This window comes from Poecilia latipinna, unplaced genomic scaffold, assembly GCF_001443285.1.
Source record: "Poecilia latipinna isolate Pla-1442-1.1 unplaced genomic scaffold, P_latipinna-1.0 Scaffold1727, whole genome shotgun sequence".
Taxonomy (NCBI): Eukaryota; Metazoa; Chordata; class Actinopteri; order Cyprinodontiformes; family Poeciliidae; genus Poecilia; species Poecilia latipinna.
This window is the reverse complement of record NW_015114343.1, coordinates 93,882-110,772: the sequence shown is the minus strand read 5'-3', so window position 1 is coordinate 110,772 and position 16,891 is coordinate 93,882. Positions and strand designations below refer to the sequence as shown.

The following is a 16,891-nucleotide window of genomic DNA, read 5'->3' as shown; positions in this document are numbered from 1 at the left end:
TTTCACAAAAATAAAATCCCATCAGCCAGGCTGCAGAGTTGTAATTACAGTGAATATAGCAAATAAATGTTTTGCAAAAAAACATTCAGTTTGGTTTGGTCATAATTAAAACTATGTTGTTGTTCTACAATCCTAATTTTTTTTAACCAAATTTAACTGCTCCACCACACACCTGAATGGATGCCCTCTGCTTTGACCAGCTCCTTCGCCATGGCCGTGGTTACCGTGGTAACATCCGATCCCCGCAGGTACCGGACTCCCATCTGAGTGAGCAGGGAAGCGGGAGGTGCTGGGCTCAGGCCCGGATGGAGATAGGACAGAGACAGGTGCTTTTCCAGCTCGTCGCCGCTGATCACGTCCCGGATCACGGCGTCCTGACAGACGGCGACCTGCGATGGCTGCTTGTACACAACCTTACCACCTGGGAGAGGCGGGGAGAAACCTCACAGTTACACGACGCCACATTGTAGGTTTAGTTTCTACGAAGGGCTTGCTGAGAGCAATACCTGAGCTGAGAGTTGGCAGGAAGGCTTTGCCCTTTAGCAGCTGAATAATCTGCCCGGCAACAGGCTTGAAGAAATCCAGCACCTCGTCAGGCAGGGGGATGAAGTGCAGGAACTGGCAGAGGCCTTTCAGCCCTCGGTACTCTGGGTGAGTCTGAAACAAAACGTGTGTTTGTACGTCGATGATCAACTTTTATTTTACCGATTTCATGACGTTTTCTCCACTTTTTGGTCTTTATAAGCATTAAATGACTATTTGGAGAAAAAAAATTAATTTCTAAAGTTAGGTTGTGCCTTACAGTGAAGACATCCATGGCCTTGAGGAAGAGCTGTGGTATTTCTGATCGAAGCCACTGGTTCCAGGAGCTGTCCCTGTCAACATCCTCCCGAGAAGAAGGGATGTCGAAATCGCCTAAAGAAGAGTACGTGATTACATCAAACCATGGTTTGTTTCTTCAACAAATTATCCTTTTTGATTCCTCAGTTCTCACCTTGGATGATGAAACGAAAGCCGAAACTGCGAAGAGGCAGGTAAGCAAACACGGGCTGCTTTTGTGGCTGACAAATAATGTCACTCTCCGTCTCACCGCCACCCAGCTGGAAAGCCAGAGCGAGTTCAGTCGACTCCACGTCTTCTTTTATCTGAGGGGGACATACGTCTGAGTCAGAACAGCCCACAGACTGACTGACAGGTGGATGCCAAGTAAACAATGATGGCGCTAAAAACTGGATTGCTTAACAATTCTGTGTTTAATTTTGTTGCTTCTTGTACATAGCCAAACTGCAGAGGTTCAATCTTGTAAATGACTGAAAGAAAATAGGTGAGGACGTAACAATAATACTGAAAATTTAACCTATTGTTGAATTCAATGTACTCCCAAGAAGACCTGGAATAGAGGAATAATTAATTATAGCTTCAATAACATTTTCTTTTGACTCAATCTTCAGTTTTTGTCAGTAAAAAAAAATAAAAACGGAACTTTTTTATTGCTGGCTTGAATGCAGAGTTTCTAACCTAACTTTTCTTTTAAGTTTCAAGACAGTCGATGTGCCCTTGGGCAAGGCACTTAACCCCAAATTGCCTACCAATCTGTGTATTAGTGTATAAATGTGTGAACGTCTGTGAGTGCAAATGGGTGAATGCGACTCTAGATTAAAGCGGTTGAGTGGTCAAAATGACTGGTTGGGGTGTGTGTGTGTGTGTGTGTGTGTGTGTGTGTGTGTGTACTATTGCGTCACCTTGTTGGGCTGCAGAGTGGTTTTGACCACCAGCCAGCGCTCTGTGCCCTCTGTGTGCTCCACCTCCAACACACTGTGACTCAGGTCTTTGCGAGTCATGGTCACAAGGCGCTTCTCACTCTGCAGATCAACAGAAAGAAAGAAAAAAAATGTCACTTTTATTAAAAGGGTGAATTAATATCTTAGAAAAACTGCATTCTTCAATGAAAACAATGGCTAACCTGGTTATAGATGGTGATGGAGCGCAGGCGATGCAGAAAGAGCAGCAGTGAGGGATGGACGTCGTGGAACAGGTTCCTCGTTTGGTGACTTTCAGAACGTAAGGGGAGGCAGATTTTTGTGGTCCAGCTAATAAAGAAAGGCGGGGGAAAAAAAGGTTTTGCTGGCTGTATAGGACAGAGTTGCATGAAAATGTAAATTTACCGTAATCCCACCTGTGCCGATGGATGTCCTTGAGCTGTGCATCCAGAGGCCTCTCCTCCTCGGTCCAGTGGGGGAGGATGTATCCCATGGGGCCGCAGTTCCTGTCGAAGCGCAGGTGGAAGCCGTTGGAGTGGATCTCAGGACAATCTGTGACCTTAAACACAGATTTGAAGCCAATCCCTTTTTGTCCTGCATGAAGAAGCACAAGCCAGATGATTCAGACAGCAAGTTTGTACCGCTAACTTCAAACATACTCACAAAGAAAATGTAAAAAGACTACAAATTTAGAGATTGGGAATGTGAACGGATGGGATAAGATGTTTTTGGCAATATCACACCATAAACACACGTTCTTGTACTTCCATCCAACTGAGAACATTACATTGACCTCCACTCATTTTATGATAGTGCAGTTAGCAGATATGACTAACCTGGACATTTTCCCAATTACTTGTCCACAATTAACAATATCTTTTACCAAAACTTAATTCACAACATACCTTTAGGCTAGTAGAGTGAGGATGGGGAAAACGTGAGAATGGGGAAAACGTCCTCACTTCACTTTCCATAAATGACCTCCCTTTGTTGGTTAAAATACTGAAAGTGGTCCTCTATATGTAGTATATGCAGGGTTTACCTAAGTTATATAAGTCTGGTGGGCAACCAGGCTTAACTTGCTCCCCACCAGGCCAAGCATTGTTAGTTTATTTTAAATAGTGTTTTTTATACACCAGTAACAATAAAGATGGATAAAGCTAGGTTTATAGCTAGGTTGGTTTTTGTGTGATAAAGTCACACTTTAATAAAAGCAAGAACACCACGGTGTGTGTAATCACCAATGTATCCGTATTTGTGTTTGCCCTTGGTGCTGCGGCCTACGTCACAGATGGCCCTGATGTTCTTCTCCTGGAAGCCCGTCTCATTGTTGAGGACGGTGACGCAATCTCTCTCGACCACAAAGGCGAGCGCTGGGACGGCGTCGCCCCCGGAGGGGTAACTGTTGTCATCTGCATTCTGACAGAACGCAGAAAAGCCAAAGAGTAAATTTCTTCCATTTTTGCAAAGACATTTGGTTTGACTACATTTAGAGTCAGAGTTTCAGGGTTGTGAAGGTGTGAGCAGCCACCTGAATGAGTTCTAGGACGAAGTGTGTGTCTTTGCTGTAGAGTTCAGTGGACAGCCGGTCCAAGCTGCGGCCCAGTCGCTCCTGGTGGACCTGCATCAACTTCTGGCCTTCCGCATTCAGTTCCACGCCAATGCCAAACTCACTCTTCCTGCACCGTAAACAATGACTAATCAGCTCTACTGAACCATCAGATGCTTACTGAGTGAACGCCAAGGCAAAAACTCAAACCTGATGTCTTCAATGATGTTTTTCTGTTGACAGAATGTATCCTCTGACTGACAACCATCAGCCTCCTTTTCATCTGAGTCGGACTTGTCGATCTGATCTGCTGGATCGCATTCAGCCTCACTGCTGATGTTTGACGTCTCTCCGTTAGGAATGGAGGCCAGCTCATACAGCTCCTCGTCGTCATCTTCCTCGTCAGGCTCTTTTGGTTGGTCGCCATTAACTAGAGGAATTTATTTGGGGGTACAAAAAAAAGGAATGAGAAATAGAACTGGTTCAGTCCTCGATTCAAGGCAAAAATACTGAAAAGAAAAAGCAAACTTCATTTCATCCACCTTGCTGAATGGTCTGGTTGAGGTGAGAAGACACAGAGCTGCTGTCTGTGATGTCGTCCTCGAGGAACTCGTCTTCACTCATGTTTAGAGCGGACAGACTGCTGCTGTCAGAATCAGTCAGATTGGGCTAGGAAGCACAAATAAGACATTGTTCATCAATGAAAGTTTAAGGTAATGCCACATCTTAATTATATTTAAATCCAGACTTTGAGTAGACTTCTCAATAGGTTCTTTTGTTTTGTTTGATCGGACTTTCTCCTGGTTTCTTGTAAGTTAAGAAGCTACCTTTTGTCTTATTTCAAGTGCAATAAGCTATTACCAAAAACACTTGGTAAGATTTTGTTTTTTGGTTTCAGGAAAGTGAGGCCCACAGAGCTTTAGATGTTGTGGTTCTACTGTGACTTCCTGGATGAGCCTCAGAGGAAGTCTTGAAAGACTTTTGGTAGGCTGGTCACTCTTGGGAAGCTCCAAATGTTTCTACTCTTCAGATTAAGGGCATGATGTTTTGCTTTTTGAGTTCTTTTAGATTATTTTATGCAGTTATTTTTATGTGATTTATTGATTCGACTAATATGTGAAAGAAATCATCAGTTCTAAATAATTTTTTCTAAGTCTCTTCAATCTCCGTCTACTTTTTTCTTTGCTCTCTCACCTTGCCGTGATCCCCATTCGCTACGTAACCGTTACTGTTTTGGCTCTGGAGTGAGGTCAGCTTCTTCTGGTAGTCTTTGACCCAGTCTGTGATTCCCAGGAGGATGCCCAGCCGGTGCAGACAGCTCATATGTTTGGGGTCAGATTGAGCCACCGTGATCAGGACTTCTTTAGATTTGGCTTGACCCAACACGCGGGAGAAGGGCTCCAGGAACACCTAGCAAGTTGCATTCAAACAGAAAAATAAGCATTTCTTTTACAGCGGCAACAGAAAAACACACCAACCGATGACTCCTCCAATAAGTGTCACAATGTGTCGTCGCTGACCTGCTGCAGAAGCGCCTGGCAGGTTCTTGTGGGGATCCGTGTCAAACACTGGAGCAGGAAGTTGGCCACTCTGCTGTAACACGTCACATCCTCTTCCGCTTTGGACAGATCTGAGGAAACGCGGTGTTTATGTTGCTGACGAAACATTCACACGCCAGACGCAAGGCAAAACGGACACTTTTTTGCCGTCTAATGAGATGATTCTTATTACCTTCTTCAGCCACAGCTGCGGCCAGAGAGTTCTCCATGTGATTGGCCAGGAGAGCGGTGGGAGCATTGTCGATCCCATAGGCCGTCACCATGGACACGAGGTGGCCGGCCGTGCCGATGGGGTCGAGCGTCGCCACGGCGTTGGTGAAGTGTTTGTGGCCTGTGTCTGTGGTGATCCTAAGCAGCAAACCCGGGGTTACCTCCAGTGCCGCCAGGCCCGTATTCGCTGAGAGGCGGCAAAACAAAATAATGTCGTATTATTTATGCATCAAGTAGCTAACTTTGGATAACTTTTCCATTACTTCCCAAAAGAATAACCACAAACTTCCATTTATTTTATTGGGATTTTGTGGGACATCCCAACACACAGTAGCGCACAACTGTGAAGGGAATCGTTATTTATCGTCTCTATCAGCTTCCTGCCACTAGAGAACAACATTTCTGTTTATGCTTAGCATCAGCAACATCAGCTAGTCTTCCTGGAGTCAGATAACATAAAAAATTACAGAGTGCATTTCCAAATAAAATCATATTACAGATTAAGTATTAAAACAACACATTCTTTTTTCAATCACTTTTAAAAAATGAGACAGTCTTTAGTTTAATATAAGGAAATATTTTAATTTCCCATACATAATAAAAACATATCCTTTAATTTGAAGTGTATTCTATTTTGTCTTATATGCTATGATACTCTCATGTATAAAGTGCATAAATGCACAACAACCTCATAAATACACAAACACACAGTATGTTTCTAGCTGCAGATGTGTCCTTTGCTACAAATGATCAGCTGTACACTAACAGGATGCTGTTATTGCATTTAACTAATAAAATGTTTATTTTCTTATTAAAAGAAAAGAATTTAAGTCATTGATTTATTTGTGTCTTAATATATTTCTAATATTGCATAAAGTAGTCTATATGAAAGATTTGCATAATGTGCCAATGTTTTTATCTGATAAATCTAATTAATCATCAGAATAATTGATAGATTAATCAATTACTAAAATAATCGCTGCTGTAACCCTTTAAACAGAAGTAAAATGGAAGGGCCACGGTTCTGTACCTGCATTAGTTTCAATGAAGTCTTTCAGGGGCCCAAAACTGGGTTTAAAGATCAGCTCCCATTGGCTCCAGATGTTCAGATCCTCCAGTAGAGGGCAGCATAGCAAGCTGGCCAGGGCCTGGGCCTTTGACATCTCTCCCAGGCGTCCCACCAACTCGTAGCCACTTTCAACACTTTAAGGGGAAAAAATTCAGAGATTTGTTAAGTTAGAAGGAAGCAGAACTGAGCATTTTGTCTAGTAACAAATTCAACCTTGATTTGCTGTGTTTGGCCAGCAGAGCTGACTCATAGTAGACAGAGCTCACTCCTCCTCCAAAATGCTCTATTTGCTTCTTGACCAAGCCGGCCAGCATTTGCAGGGTCCCATGGCCCAAGTCCCGACTGTCCCGGACCTTGTAGTGGGACCGCAGTGCTGTCTCAATGTGAGCCAGCTGGGAAAAGACATTAGGATAAGAACCCTGGCTATGTACTTTCACTGCTTTTATGCTGATGAGCCACTCACGTCGTCTGGATCGGTGGAGGATATGTTGCCGCACTGTTTAATGAATTCAAACAGGTCTTGTTTGGTGGGTCTGAAACCACTGCCTGTGAGTTGAGCATTAGTTTCCAGAAACAAAGCAGATCCTAGAGATTCCTGCAGCAGCTGCACATAAACACACACAGGATGAGAGAGTGTGAGTGGCTGTAATAACTTCCAAATAGTGGACACTTCCCCTAATTCACTAACATTCGAAGAGTGGAGCCAATTTGTCGCTTAGTGCTTTAGTGTTTACGCTAACTTGCTTCAAACTTGCTAACTTTGAAAACAACTTGTGCTTTAACCCTTTAGTTATCGGCTCTTAAAAATTCTTCAAGTAGCTAGATGTTTATGCTATTATTTTGACATGTAGTATGTAGCTACATGTAGCATGTTTTTGGCTAACTTTTAAAACGTTTAAAGCCTTAGCAACTTACCAACTTTGAGAATGTGTAGAGGTTTACCGTTTTTGGCTAACTTTGAAAAGTTTAGTGCATTTGCTAACTTTGAATACAACTAGCGCCTTTGCAGTTTTGCTAAACATTTAGTGCTTCACTTTTTGCTAACTTCGAAAACACTTATTACACTTAGCTCCCCCTAAATGCATTTTTTCAGATAAACTCTGAAGCGCTAATTTACTTGTCTGTTTGGTAAAGTTTCAGAAGACTAAAGTACAAAAAAATTGAAAAATTCTTCAAGTAGCTAGAAGTTTATATTCATGCTCTTATTACGAAGTCTGTTTACGCAGCAGTTTTGTTTCCTCTTTTCAAAGTGTCTCTTTTTTTTAAAGAAACTTTATTGAGACAACTAGATGAACAAATTAGGTATACAGAAGAAAACAACAATTGAAACCCTACCCTGGTCAATTAGACAAATTCAACAACCGAGTTAGTAAAAGTCAACAACTATAAAACCGAAACCATGTGTGAAAAATGGTATAGTGTGTATGGGGAGACAATGGTTAAAATTAGCACTTCGGCAGTAGATTCCTCAGCAGTACATCGCTTTGGTGGAATTAATGTTTATGATTAAAGATTGAGAGGTTAGCACAACTAACTGGTTCCCACCACTGCTTCCCAAGTAGCTTCAGATGATAATTTTGCCACAGGACACACACAGGAAGTTGTAGTTGTACCTGAATGTGTTTCACCAGGAATTCCAGGAAGGTTCCTTGTTCCAAGGAGAAGAAGTCTTTGACGTGAAAGTGTTTGGTCAGCTTCTTCTCCAGAGTGGAGATGTATGCCAGAGTGATGGCTGAGGTTTGAGCAGCCAGGTTGTCTTTTACATACTGTTTCAGTTTGCCTGTGAAATACAAACCACACATATCCATCAATGGTGCTCAACTCTGGCTGGAAAAACATTCATGGTCAAAAGACTACACAACATTCATATCACAGCGGTGCTATTTTCTCTTTAGGAACCTTCACTGGGGAGGGTCGGAGCAGTTTTGTCCACCGCTTTAGCTTCCTCTGTAGCTTTGGTGGTCTTCTCTTTGGGCACCAGGTCCTGTGGAACCGCCAGGGAACCGCCACAGATGGCCAGCTGGAACAGAGCTCTCGTCAGCCGATCGACTGACACCTGCATCAAGAAGCTCTGGATGTGCTGGGTTGGTAAAAGAAACACACAGCTCTGTGTTAGGAACCACTTCTCTCTTAAGTACACACAGAAACATGGCCGCTCTGTTTTTGGACTGATCGCAAAGCAAACTGCGAAGGGAGAATATTTGACTGAGAAAACATTAGGTGATGTTGCAGCAGCTGATGTCTGCCCTTTGACCTACAGTCTGCATCTACATCCCTGCAGCAGGTGGCCATGGATAGCAGGTCTACGAATGAGGTGAAGTCAGTGAAAAAGTCCAACATTACTTCAATTGAAGGAGATGCGCAGGTACAAACTGCACCATAAATAGGGCACATCTCCAATTGAATTAATAATCTCTCATCATGAGAGAACTCATCACGAGTTCAGTCCATTAAAGTCGAATCAGTGTGAACAAGTTAAATCCAGCAGGTTTGCAACTTCATTAAGGATTAGGAGATGATGGGTGGCTTTTCTTTGAATGAGCTTCAGTCTGAAGGCTCATGTTGAGAGACTTAGCAGAATTACCACCCTGTCGTTCTGAGCGCTGAGCTCAGGACTAACTGGGGGAAAAAAGCGGCAGACATCTCCAACCTCTTTGTGAATAGAGTGCATTCGTCATAGTCTGGCACCCACCTTCGCCATCCTGGGGCTGAACACTCCCTGGGCGTTCGACAGGACCTCCAGCACGACGTCGCCTGCTGGCATGGAGGCATACTTCTTCCTGAGGTCAGCGTTTCCTGTAGAGGAGAAGGAAGCGGCGCCTTGCAGCGGTTCTAGGACGCTCTTCTTGACTTTCCTCAGTCGCTCCATGGTCTCCTCCTCCAGCTCTTTCTGGATGATTTCCCTGGCCTGTTCCAGGCGGGCTTGCTCATATCGGCTCGCCTTGATCAGGCTCTTCAGAGGAGATGCAAACCAGCGTTAATAGAAATAAGACCCGGTCGTAGATCAGGTGCAAGAAAACCACAATCTTTCACAATGACCAAAATGAAGGTACATCATTTGATTATTGATTGAAAGAAAATAGGTTATGTTTACATTCTGTTCTAAGTGCTACACTGAGAGCAGCTGAAACACTAGTCGTTCAGTTTTATGATGTTCAGAGTAAAGTGTGATGTAATGATGATTTAATGCAGATGAAGAAGTTACTTTACTGAACTACAATGTTTTTAAGCATGAGATGATAATGATTTTAATGAGAAGTTGGGCTTTGACTCAGTATCAGAAAATGCGTATGGATAAAGAACCTAACCAACCCAACATATAAGGTTAAACATAAAATTATACAACTTCATTCTCAACGTATTTGAAGAATTGCTAAAAATACAAATTGACGTCGCTGATCAACTTTTCAAGTGTCAATTTATGTCACTTTATACAGAAAATAGCTCAAGTTTAAGCCTTGCCTGTCATCTGTATGTGACAGAAATATTTAATATTATTACTATTATTATCATTAACCTTTATTTTACCAGGAAAATCCCACTGATATTAAAAATATCTTACACAAAGAAATGCTGATAAAATAAATACATATTTTATTGGATCAAATTTAGCTTTGATTTACTTTTTGGTTTATTTTATTCCGCTTTCACCTTTTTACTAATCGTTTTCCCATCTAAAGATCTAAAACTTTCTGAAATTTTTAACAATTTCCAAACGTTTTCCTCAGGAAACTGGCTAATTCTCCAAAGATATTCACTCTTAAAGGATAAAGGGAGTTTCAATAACATAGGTGTATGATTAAAATCCCCTTGGCTGAGGACAGGAATTAACCAACCAGTGAGTAATCATAACTGCAGCATGTCGAGTGTCTTACCGAAATCGGTAGACCAAAGCTGGGAATCCTGATCCCCAGCTCGTAGGGAGAATCACAGTTGTAATGATCAGACAGATGCTTCATAAACTCTGCCAGGTCCAACCTTTGCTTTGAATGCTTCCTCCTAAAAACATTAATTTGCTGCAAAAACAAAACAACATTAAATGTACATATTTTCACATTTTTAGTCGTCGCTCTTTGGAATGTTGATTTGCAGGTCGACTTCGTCAGCTTTAACTGGAATATTCTTGAGCGGCACCTTTAAGATGTCTACGGTCTCGATCTCAGGGATGTCATCATCTTTCGTGTTGCTGTCAATCTTGAACATGCGATGAACGAGGGGGAGCTTGCACAGCGGCCCCAGGTTGAGCTCTTCGTAGCGCTTCTTGTCCTTCAGACCGGCCAGCGACTGGCCGAACTCATACAGCGTGCAGATGGACGTCACCGCCTCTGTAGCCTTTCATACAGGGCAAAGCTCTTCTCAGCACAGCACTCAAATATGAAAGAGTTTATGCCAAACATGTGTGTACCCACCTCTATGAACATGTTAACCTCTCTGATGAGGTACTGAAGGTTTTTGAGAGCTGGAATAGTCCAAGGCTTCAGGATTCCTGGGTCCAAGGAAGGAAACATTATGCAAACCCGGGATATCACCTAGACGGAGATGTTGAGAGTAGGAAAACTTTAAAAACAGCAAATGGTCCTGTATGAGCATTGTTAGGAGTAGCTTTTTTATTTTTTTATTTTTAAAGGGGCAATATTGTGTGTTTACCAACCACATTTTATCATTTTATAGCACAATCACATAACTGATTTACCTTCTGTTATAAAAATGTTGTATGTATCAAACATAACTTAAAAGAAATCTGATTTTGCAGAGACAGATCTCTCCTGCTAGTTTGAAGGGTTGCAGGAGAAGGGTGTTCTGTAATACGGAGGTTTGGCTTAGGAGCTACGCATGGAATCCGTGTTACAAACCCAAATGGTTGCCATGGAAGCTTAAAATATTTATCAAACATGCATGAAAGAATCAAAGCAACATTCAGGAATATTTTTGATGAGGGAATAAAATTATAACATGAGTTAAAGCTAAAAAAGTTGATTTTACATAATACTGCCCCTTTAAGAAAACTAGACCATACATGGCTTGTCAATAATTGCATACATTAGCCTAACTGTAACCACAGTGTCAGCTTTAAATAACTAAATTTCAACATATAGCCAAACCCAGTCAACATTTATACTCTCAAATGATTTGGTCAAAAACAGAAAAACTGTAAGCTTTATTCTTTCCTCCATTTCACCTTTTCTTTAGTGACCAGCTCCCCCTCGGAGGCGATTTCTCGTACAACGCTCTCTGTCACGCTGTTGATTGTTTCCGGATCCATGGCCCTCTTCCTCCTTCTCAACTCGTCATCGTCCTCCATGGCCTCCAGGGCCCGCATGTTGCCGCCGTGGATCTCCCTCTGCTGGGCATAAAACCTTTCTCTGAAGACAGGCAAACTGGCCTCTTTCTGGTTGGCTTCTTTCGCTTTGCCTTTCTTCTCTTTGGTCACCGCCTCACTCGCCCCCAGCACCGGGAAATCACTAGCGGTCAGCAGGGCGGCACCCTCTGGAGGTGGCATCTCTACTTCGGCGGCCTTCGTGTGGTTTTGTGTTGCTGCAAGAAATAACGTTAAAACGGATTTTTATAAAGTTGGAGGCAAAGAAGGGATGGTGGCGATTAAAAGTGAAAGCTACCATGCGGGGCCTACCTTTGGCTCTCTGCCAGGCGTTTGTCTGGGGATTTACTGCCGACTCGGTTTGACTTGGCTGCTTCTTTGCTTCCAAGTTGTCGTACAGGGACATGTACTGCCTGAGTGGAAACGATTCCTTGAACATCTGAGTGTAGTAGGCTTGCAGCTGCTCCATTGTTGGCGCTGTCAATTGATGAGTCTTTATTACCTGGAACACATTGGTGGACTTGATGATCAGGTTTCAAATACAGATGCAGCGCCCCCTATTCTTATTGGCACGCTATTTTTAAAAAGTCTTACATTAACTTCTTTCATTGTAGGAACATAAACCTATACAGAACATTTTTTGAAAAGTCCCATCTTTGACGCGATAAAATACCTCCAATGTTAAGAAATATTTGTTTTTAAGCACTTATGGTGACACAAATACTGTCTTTGCATTAATATAAAAATCTTTTGTTGCTACACTTTCTGAATGTCTTGCACTATTTCAATTTTGCTGTTATCTTTGACTTTTATACTGTGAATGTCTGACATTTTATTTCCTATCTTCATTTTAACCAATTTATGTAATTAATTAGTTAATTTAATTAAGTTAGTCTAGTTCTCACCTCTGTGCATTTGTCCTATTAATTGTCATTACTTAATGTGACGATAGGTTTTTTTATTGTTGTGACTTTACTCTTATTTAGTGTCAGGAATGTCACAGTGAGAATGAGAATCATAATTTTATTGCTTTTTTGTCTGATACATGTTAAGAAATAACAATAAAGCCGACTTTGACTTCATTGGGCCATTTCCTACCAAACAAATGTAACACAAGCATTTAATCTCATGTATACTTTACATTTTAATTCATGTTTAGATACTTTCAAATACCAGTTCACAGCTTCCTGCTTCCCAAGGGTTTAAAAATGACATAACGTAAAAACCTGTTCCTCTAATTCTTTAAATTGGGAAATAGATAAAAACATGCCATTCAACTATAGCAGGGCATGACTACGAAAACATAGTTGCAGTTACCAATATATACAGTTAGACAAATAATGCCACATTTCCAGTTTAAAAGAACTTGAGCTCTGTGAATTAAGGCTAGATCTGTAATTCTGTGGCTCCATCCTCTTTTAAAGGTTTGTGATCCTTGTTAGAAAGTGTGAGCTATTGTAAACTCAAGAAGATATGAGAGGATTTTAAGTAAAAATCTGGTGAAGTCAACTGTAAACTTTAAATAGATCATCCTCCGACAGGGTTTCCCCCAGTGTATTATAAGCCTGGTGGGCCACCAGGTTTTACTTGTGCTCCAACCAGGCTTAGCATTGCTCATTTATTTAAATTATTTTCAAATGTTTCCATTTTTTAAGACTTTATAGTTGATGTTCAGATATTAATCTTCCAATAACACATAATTATTAAGAGATATTTTGACATTTCCTATCAACTTTAAACATTTTCTAACTCAAAAACACGGTGGGACGTTGGATGAATGACTGCCGAGCGCCACAACCACCAGGCATAGCAAACTATCTAAATTACAAGGCCAAGTTAAGACAGAAATGTTTCAATTTTTCTTCAATATTTACTTGAAGTGCAGTAGATGTACTCAAAAAAAAAAAAAGTTATATATATATATATATATATATATATATATATATATATATATATATATATATATATATATATATATATATATATGTTTATATAATCAATTGTTCCTATCAGTAAACTTTAATATCTGTCTCCACAGTGTTTGGTAAATCTACAATGAGGAAGTATCCAAAGAAGAGTTCAAAGTTCTTGTAATCTATTACATAGCGGGTAGTTCTGAAACCTATTTGGCCTGAAATGCTTCAAGGTGATTTTACAAAACCCTTTCAGTAAAACGGACAGTAAATGGAGTGCAAACACTAAAATTAGCTGCATTAATAGGATATTTTAATCAATGTATACATGGGATCTGTGTAAAGAATAAGTCTTCTATTGATCACCAGCAATCAATTGCACTTGATTGCTTTGCTTATTCCTTTCTCAAACTCACTCAGTTTAGACTCGAGTCGTTGAGGATTATCTCGTGAATAAAAGTCGTGACATTAGAGGTTTGATGACAAAACTCACCTGCAACACTCTCTGGTACAGCTGGTCTTGGGTCAGCTGCGGAACTTTCTGGGATGCAGCAACAGGTGGGCTGCCTGGGATGCAATGGATTGATGACGATGAGGTAGAGACCAAAGGTGAGCCAAGAAAGTTGATCGCTGACTGAGGGACAGATGCACTGGGTGAGCTGTAATCCCACTGGAACGCAGGTGCTTGAGTTTCTGGGTTACTGCTGCTTTTCTCCTTGAGTGAATCTGGTGTCTGCGGTGTTGTAGGTCGACTGTCTTCTTTTATTCTTGTTGATGCTCTCTTTACGGGTTGACTTTTCGAGACGTAAATCTTATGGAAAACCCTTTTCCCGTTGACAACTAGATCGTCTTTCAGAGATCCAACGAGGTCTGACACCGCTTTGAAACCCATAGACGATATGATCAAGTCATGCTCGTATACCTGCTTGTATACTGTTGCCAAGGTCTTCAGGCGAATCCCCTTAGGATGTTCCTTTATCAAGTCAACAACATTTTGCAGAACATCTGTAGTAATTTTCCCTTGTGCTTTAGCTTCAGCAGCATCTTTGTTTTGACGCCGATGTTCCTTGTGAAACATCACATCGCCCTCCACCACCAGGTCTTCTAGAGTGGAAACCATGCTCAAAATGGAGGAAAAGTTTAAGTCGCGTACAACTAGGTTAGTGCGGTATTTCTGGCTGTAGAGATTGGACAATCTAGTCAGTGGTATCCCATTCTTGTGTAGGTACGCCAAAGCAACGACATTTTCCAAAACGTCCTCCATCTTGCTACAAAGAGAAAAAGACATAGGTGAAATAATGCTGAACAACAGTTTCACGGTAATTTAACAAATTATAGTTGAAAATGATTGAACAAAGAGATAAAAAGAAGGTCTTTTGTTGTCGTCGGAATTAACTTCTGGAATGGACTTACAAACGTATAGCTCATTATGGGTTTTCAAAATATTGATTAGAAATAAAATATTTGATGGTTATAAGGACAAAATACCTCTAATTTTTTCGGATCTGATTTGGTTTTGGTGTGTTTTCTGCCCTTTTGTTTCCATTTGTGTTTCTGTGATACGTTTTGGGATTTTTTAAATATATTTATAAAGGAGTATTTTAGCTTAATTTGCCGAGCTTCAGCCTGTACCGTTTCAGTCAAGTTGTTAAAATTGTTGCAGTATTTTGAAGTAGGAATAACTAATTACTTGATGACATATATAAACTGATATCCGCAATATCAATATTAGCTAATATTGATACTGCCTAATATGAATGTTACTCATAAGCCATCACCAAAAAGACCCCACAACACTTTAGGTACTTTAGGATGAAAAAATAGCACCTAATTTTTAGTGCTATAGTTTCAATATGTTTCCATTCGATTGTAATGCGAAATTAGAGTTAACTTTTAAAATGTCGCAAAAAAGAAAGAAAAAAAGCCAAATAGGAACACATCATCCACGCTACACAAAGTGTAATTTCATCAGATTATTTTGAATTTTGCCGTTTCCAAACTAATGCCAATCTTCAAAAAAGCGCATAAAAACTTAACGAAACAGTTATTGACCAATTAAAATCTTTTAAAAACTTAAGATGTGAGGTACAACACAAGATTTTCATATATTCACAGTAAATAAAATATATAACTGAGCACGATTACTAATTAAATGAGGCTAAATAGAAGTAAGAATTATTGTTTAAAATGACTAAATACTTGTGCAATTAAATTGCACAAGTATTTAGTCTTGCGCAAGGTATTTAGTCTTGTGCAAAGACTAAATACTTGTGTAATATTGTCATCACTGATGACAATATTACATAAAAAAATAATAACGTTAAGGGTCATGTCCAAACAAGATTAAACTGCTGTACAATGCAACTACATTAAAACCTGTTACGTGAATACAATAACAGGATGTTAAGAGATTGTCATCTCAACATGCAGTGTTATGTCCCGTTTTCTCGTAAAAGAAACCAGTAATGTTGGCAAAGAGATTTATTAAACCAGCCTATCCAGATTTGCATATGGAAACCTGGAAGATAGGCAGAGCGAAACTTCTGAGATGGCAAAACAACAACAGCCACCGAAGAGCAACAAATAAGAGGGAAAGTGTACTTTAACATTACCTCTAGCGTCTATGTTGCTGTGCATTCAAGTCTGGTTTATAGGTGTAAATACCTATTATACCTATTAAAGCTTAATGATTAAGCTTTTAGCAAAAGGATTTGTTAAGGAAAGACAGAAGAGGAATTTAAAGCATGATCACAGACTGAATCACATCCCATCCGCTGTAAACAGAGTGTGCAAACAAAGGGAAATCCTTCAGCTTAGATTTACTGTAATTATGCATCAGTTTGCGCAATTAAAAACAATTAATAGAAAAATGTGGTTTTGCTGTAGTAATTACCGTCAGAATATAACAGGACAAGGACAAATGGTGCACTTTGTGACAACAAAACACAACAAAATGTCAGCGCCCAGCAGCTTCAAGCTTTGTATTAAGCGAAAATACTCAAAATCCAAAATACATTAACATTTAACCAAGCATTTAACAAACAAACAAAAAAACCAGTAGCCATTCTGGCGCAGCTTTAAACAACACCAAAAAAATCGAGTTTATGTTGTTATATAAATGGTATAAATATATTATTCTCACCTTTTCCTTTACCACAAACTACATGTGCAGTGCCTCTCTTGAACTTCTTCACCAAGCTCCAACAATGACCACCAAGCTTCCTCTTTGTGTTTATGTACCCCCGCACCTTCCCTCCCTCTCCTTATAGAGTGCGCCGTCTGTGTTACATAGTCAGACAGGTCGGGGAGAAATGAAAGTGAAACTAGAAGCCTTGTTTCATTTCTCCGGAAAAGAGCCCCGCTGTTCAGATCAGCATACGTTGTCAGATAGTCATACGCTTAGTTCAGACATGTATACGCTGTCATTACCATATGATTTTATTTAATCAGCAACATAGAATCATGACGTAGATCATCATACAATTTGTTATTAACAGTTATATGGCATCCTGAC

General features: G+C 40.4%; 1 protein-coding gene across 3 annotated transcripts in view; it reads right to left on the bottom strand.

Moving 5' to 3' along the window:
- Window positions 1–16,891, bottom strand: part of LOC106964848 (uncharacterized) — a 45,866-nt gene that overhangs the window by 21,727 nt on the left and 7,248 nt on the right. For 2 of the 3 annotated variants that reach the window (XM_015060592.1, XM_015060591.1), the window contains exons 3-28: window positions 13,871–14,645; window positions 11,777–11,966; window positions 11,327–11,682; window positions 10,557–10,676; window positions 10,282–10,479; window positions 10,023–10,163; window positions 8,840–9,100; window positions 8,047–8,227; window positions 7,761–7,927; window positions 6,611–6,751; window positions 6,361–6,539; window positions 6,109–6,281; window positions 5,041–5,265; window positions 4,830–4,939; window positions 4,504–4,719; window positions 3,852–3,978; window positions 3,520–3,739; window positions 3,292–3,439; window positions 3,002–3,179; window positions 2,177–2,354; window positions 1,964–2,090; window positions 1,743–1,862; window positions 995–1,145; window positions 803–915; window positions 507–657; window positions 173–421 (exon numbers count right to left, since the gene is read on the bottom strand). In XM_015060592.1, coding sequence (XP_014916078.1) covers window positions 173–421; window positions 507–657; window positions 803–915; window positions 995–1,145; window positions 1,743–1,862; window positions 1,964–2,090; window positions 2,177–2,354; window positions 3,002–3,179; window positions 3,292–3,439; window positions 3,520–3,739; window positions 3,852–3,978; window positions 4,504–4,719; window positions 4,830–4,939; window positions 5,041–5,265; window positions 6,109–6,281; window positions 6,361–6,539; window positions 6,611–6,751; window positions 7,761–7,927; window positions 8,047–8,227; window positions 8,840–9,100; window positions 10,023–10,163; window positions 10,282–10,479; window positions 10,557–10,676; window positions 11,327–11,682; window positions 11,777–11,966; window positions 13,871–14,645 — 5,195 coding nt within the window. Of the gene's footprint in view, window positions 1–172; window positions 422–506; window positions 658–802; window positions 916–994; window positions 1,146–1,742; window positions 1,863–1,963; window positions 2,091–2,176; window positions 2,355–3,001; window positions 3,180–3,291; window positions 3,440–3,519; window positions 3,740–3,851; window positions 3,979–4,503; window positions 4,720–4,829; window positions 4,940–5,040; window positions 5,266–6,108; window positions 6,282–6,360; window positions 6,540–6,610; window positions 6,752–7,760; window positions 7,928–8,046; window positions 8,228–8,839; window positions 9,101–10,022; window positions 10,164–10,281; window positions 10,480–10,556; window positions 10,677–11,326; window positions 11,683–11,776; window positions 11,967–13,870; window positions 14,646–16,519; window positions 16,734–16,891 lie in introns of those variants that run through there. The other variant, XM_015060593.1, reaches the window with a different exon arrangement.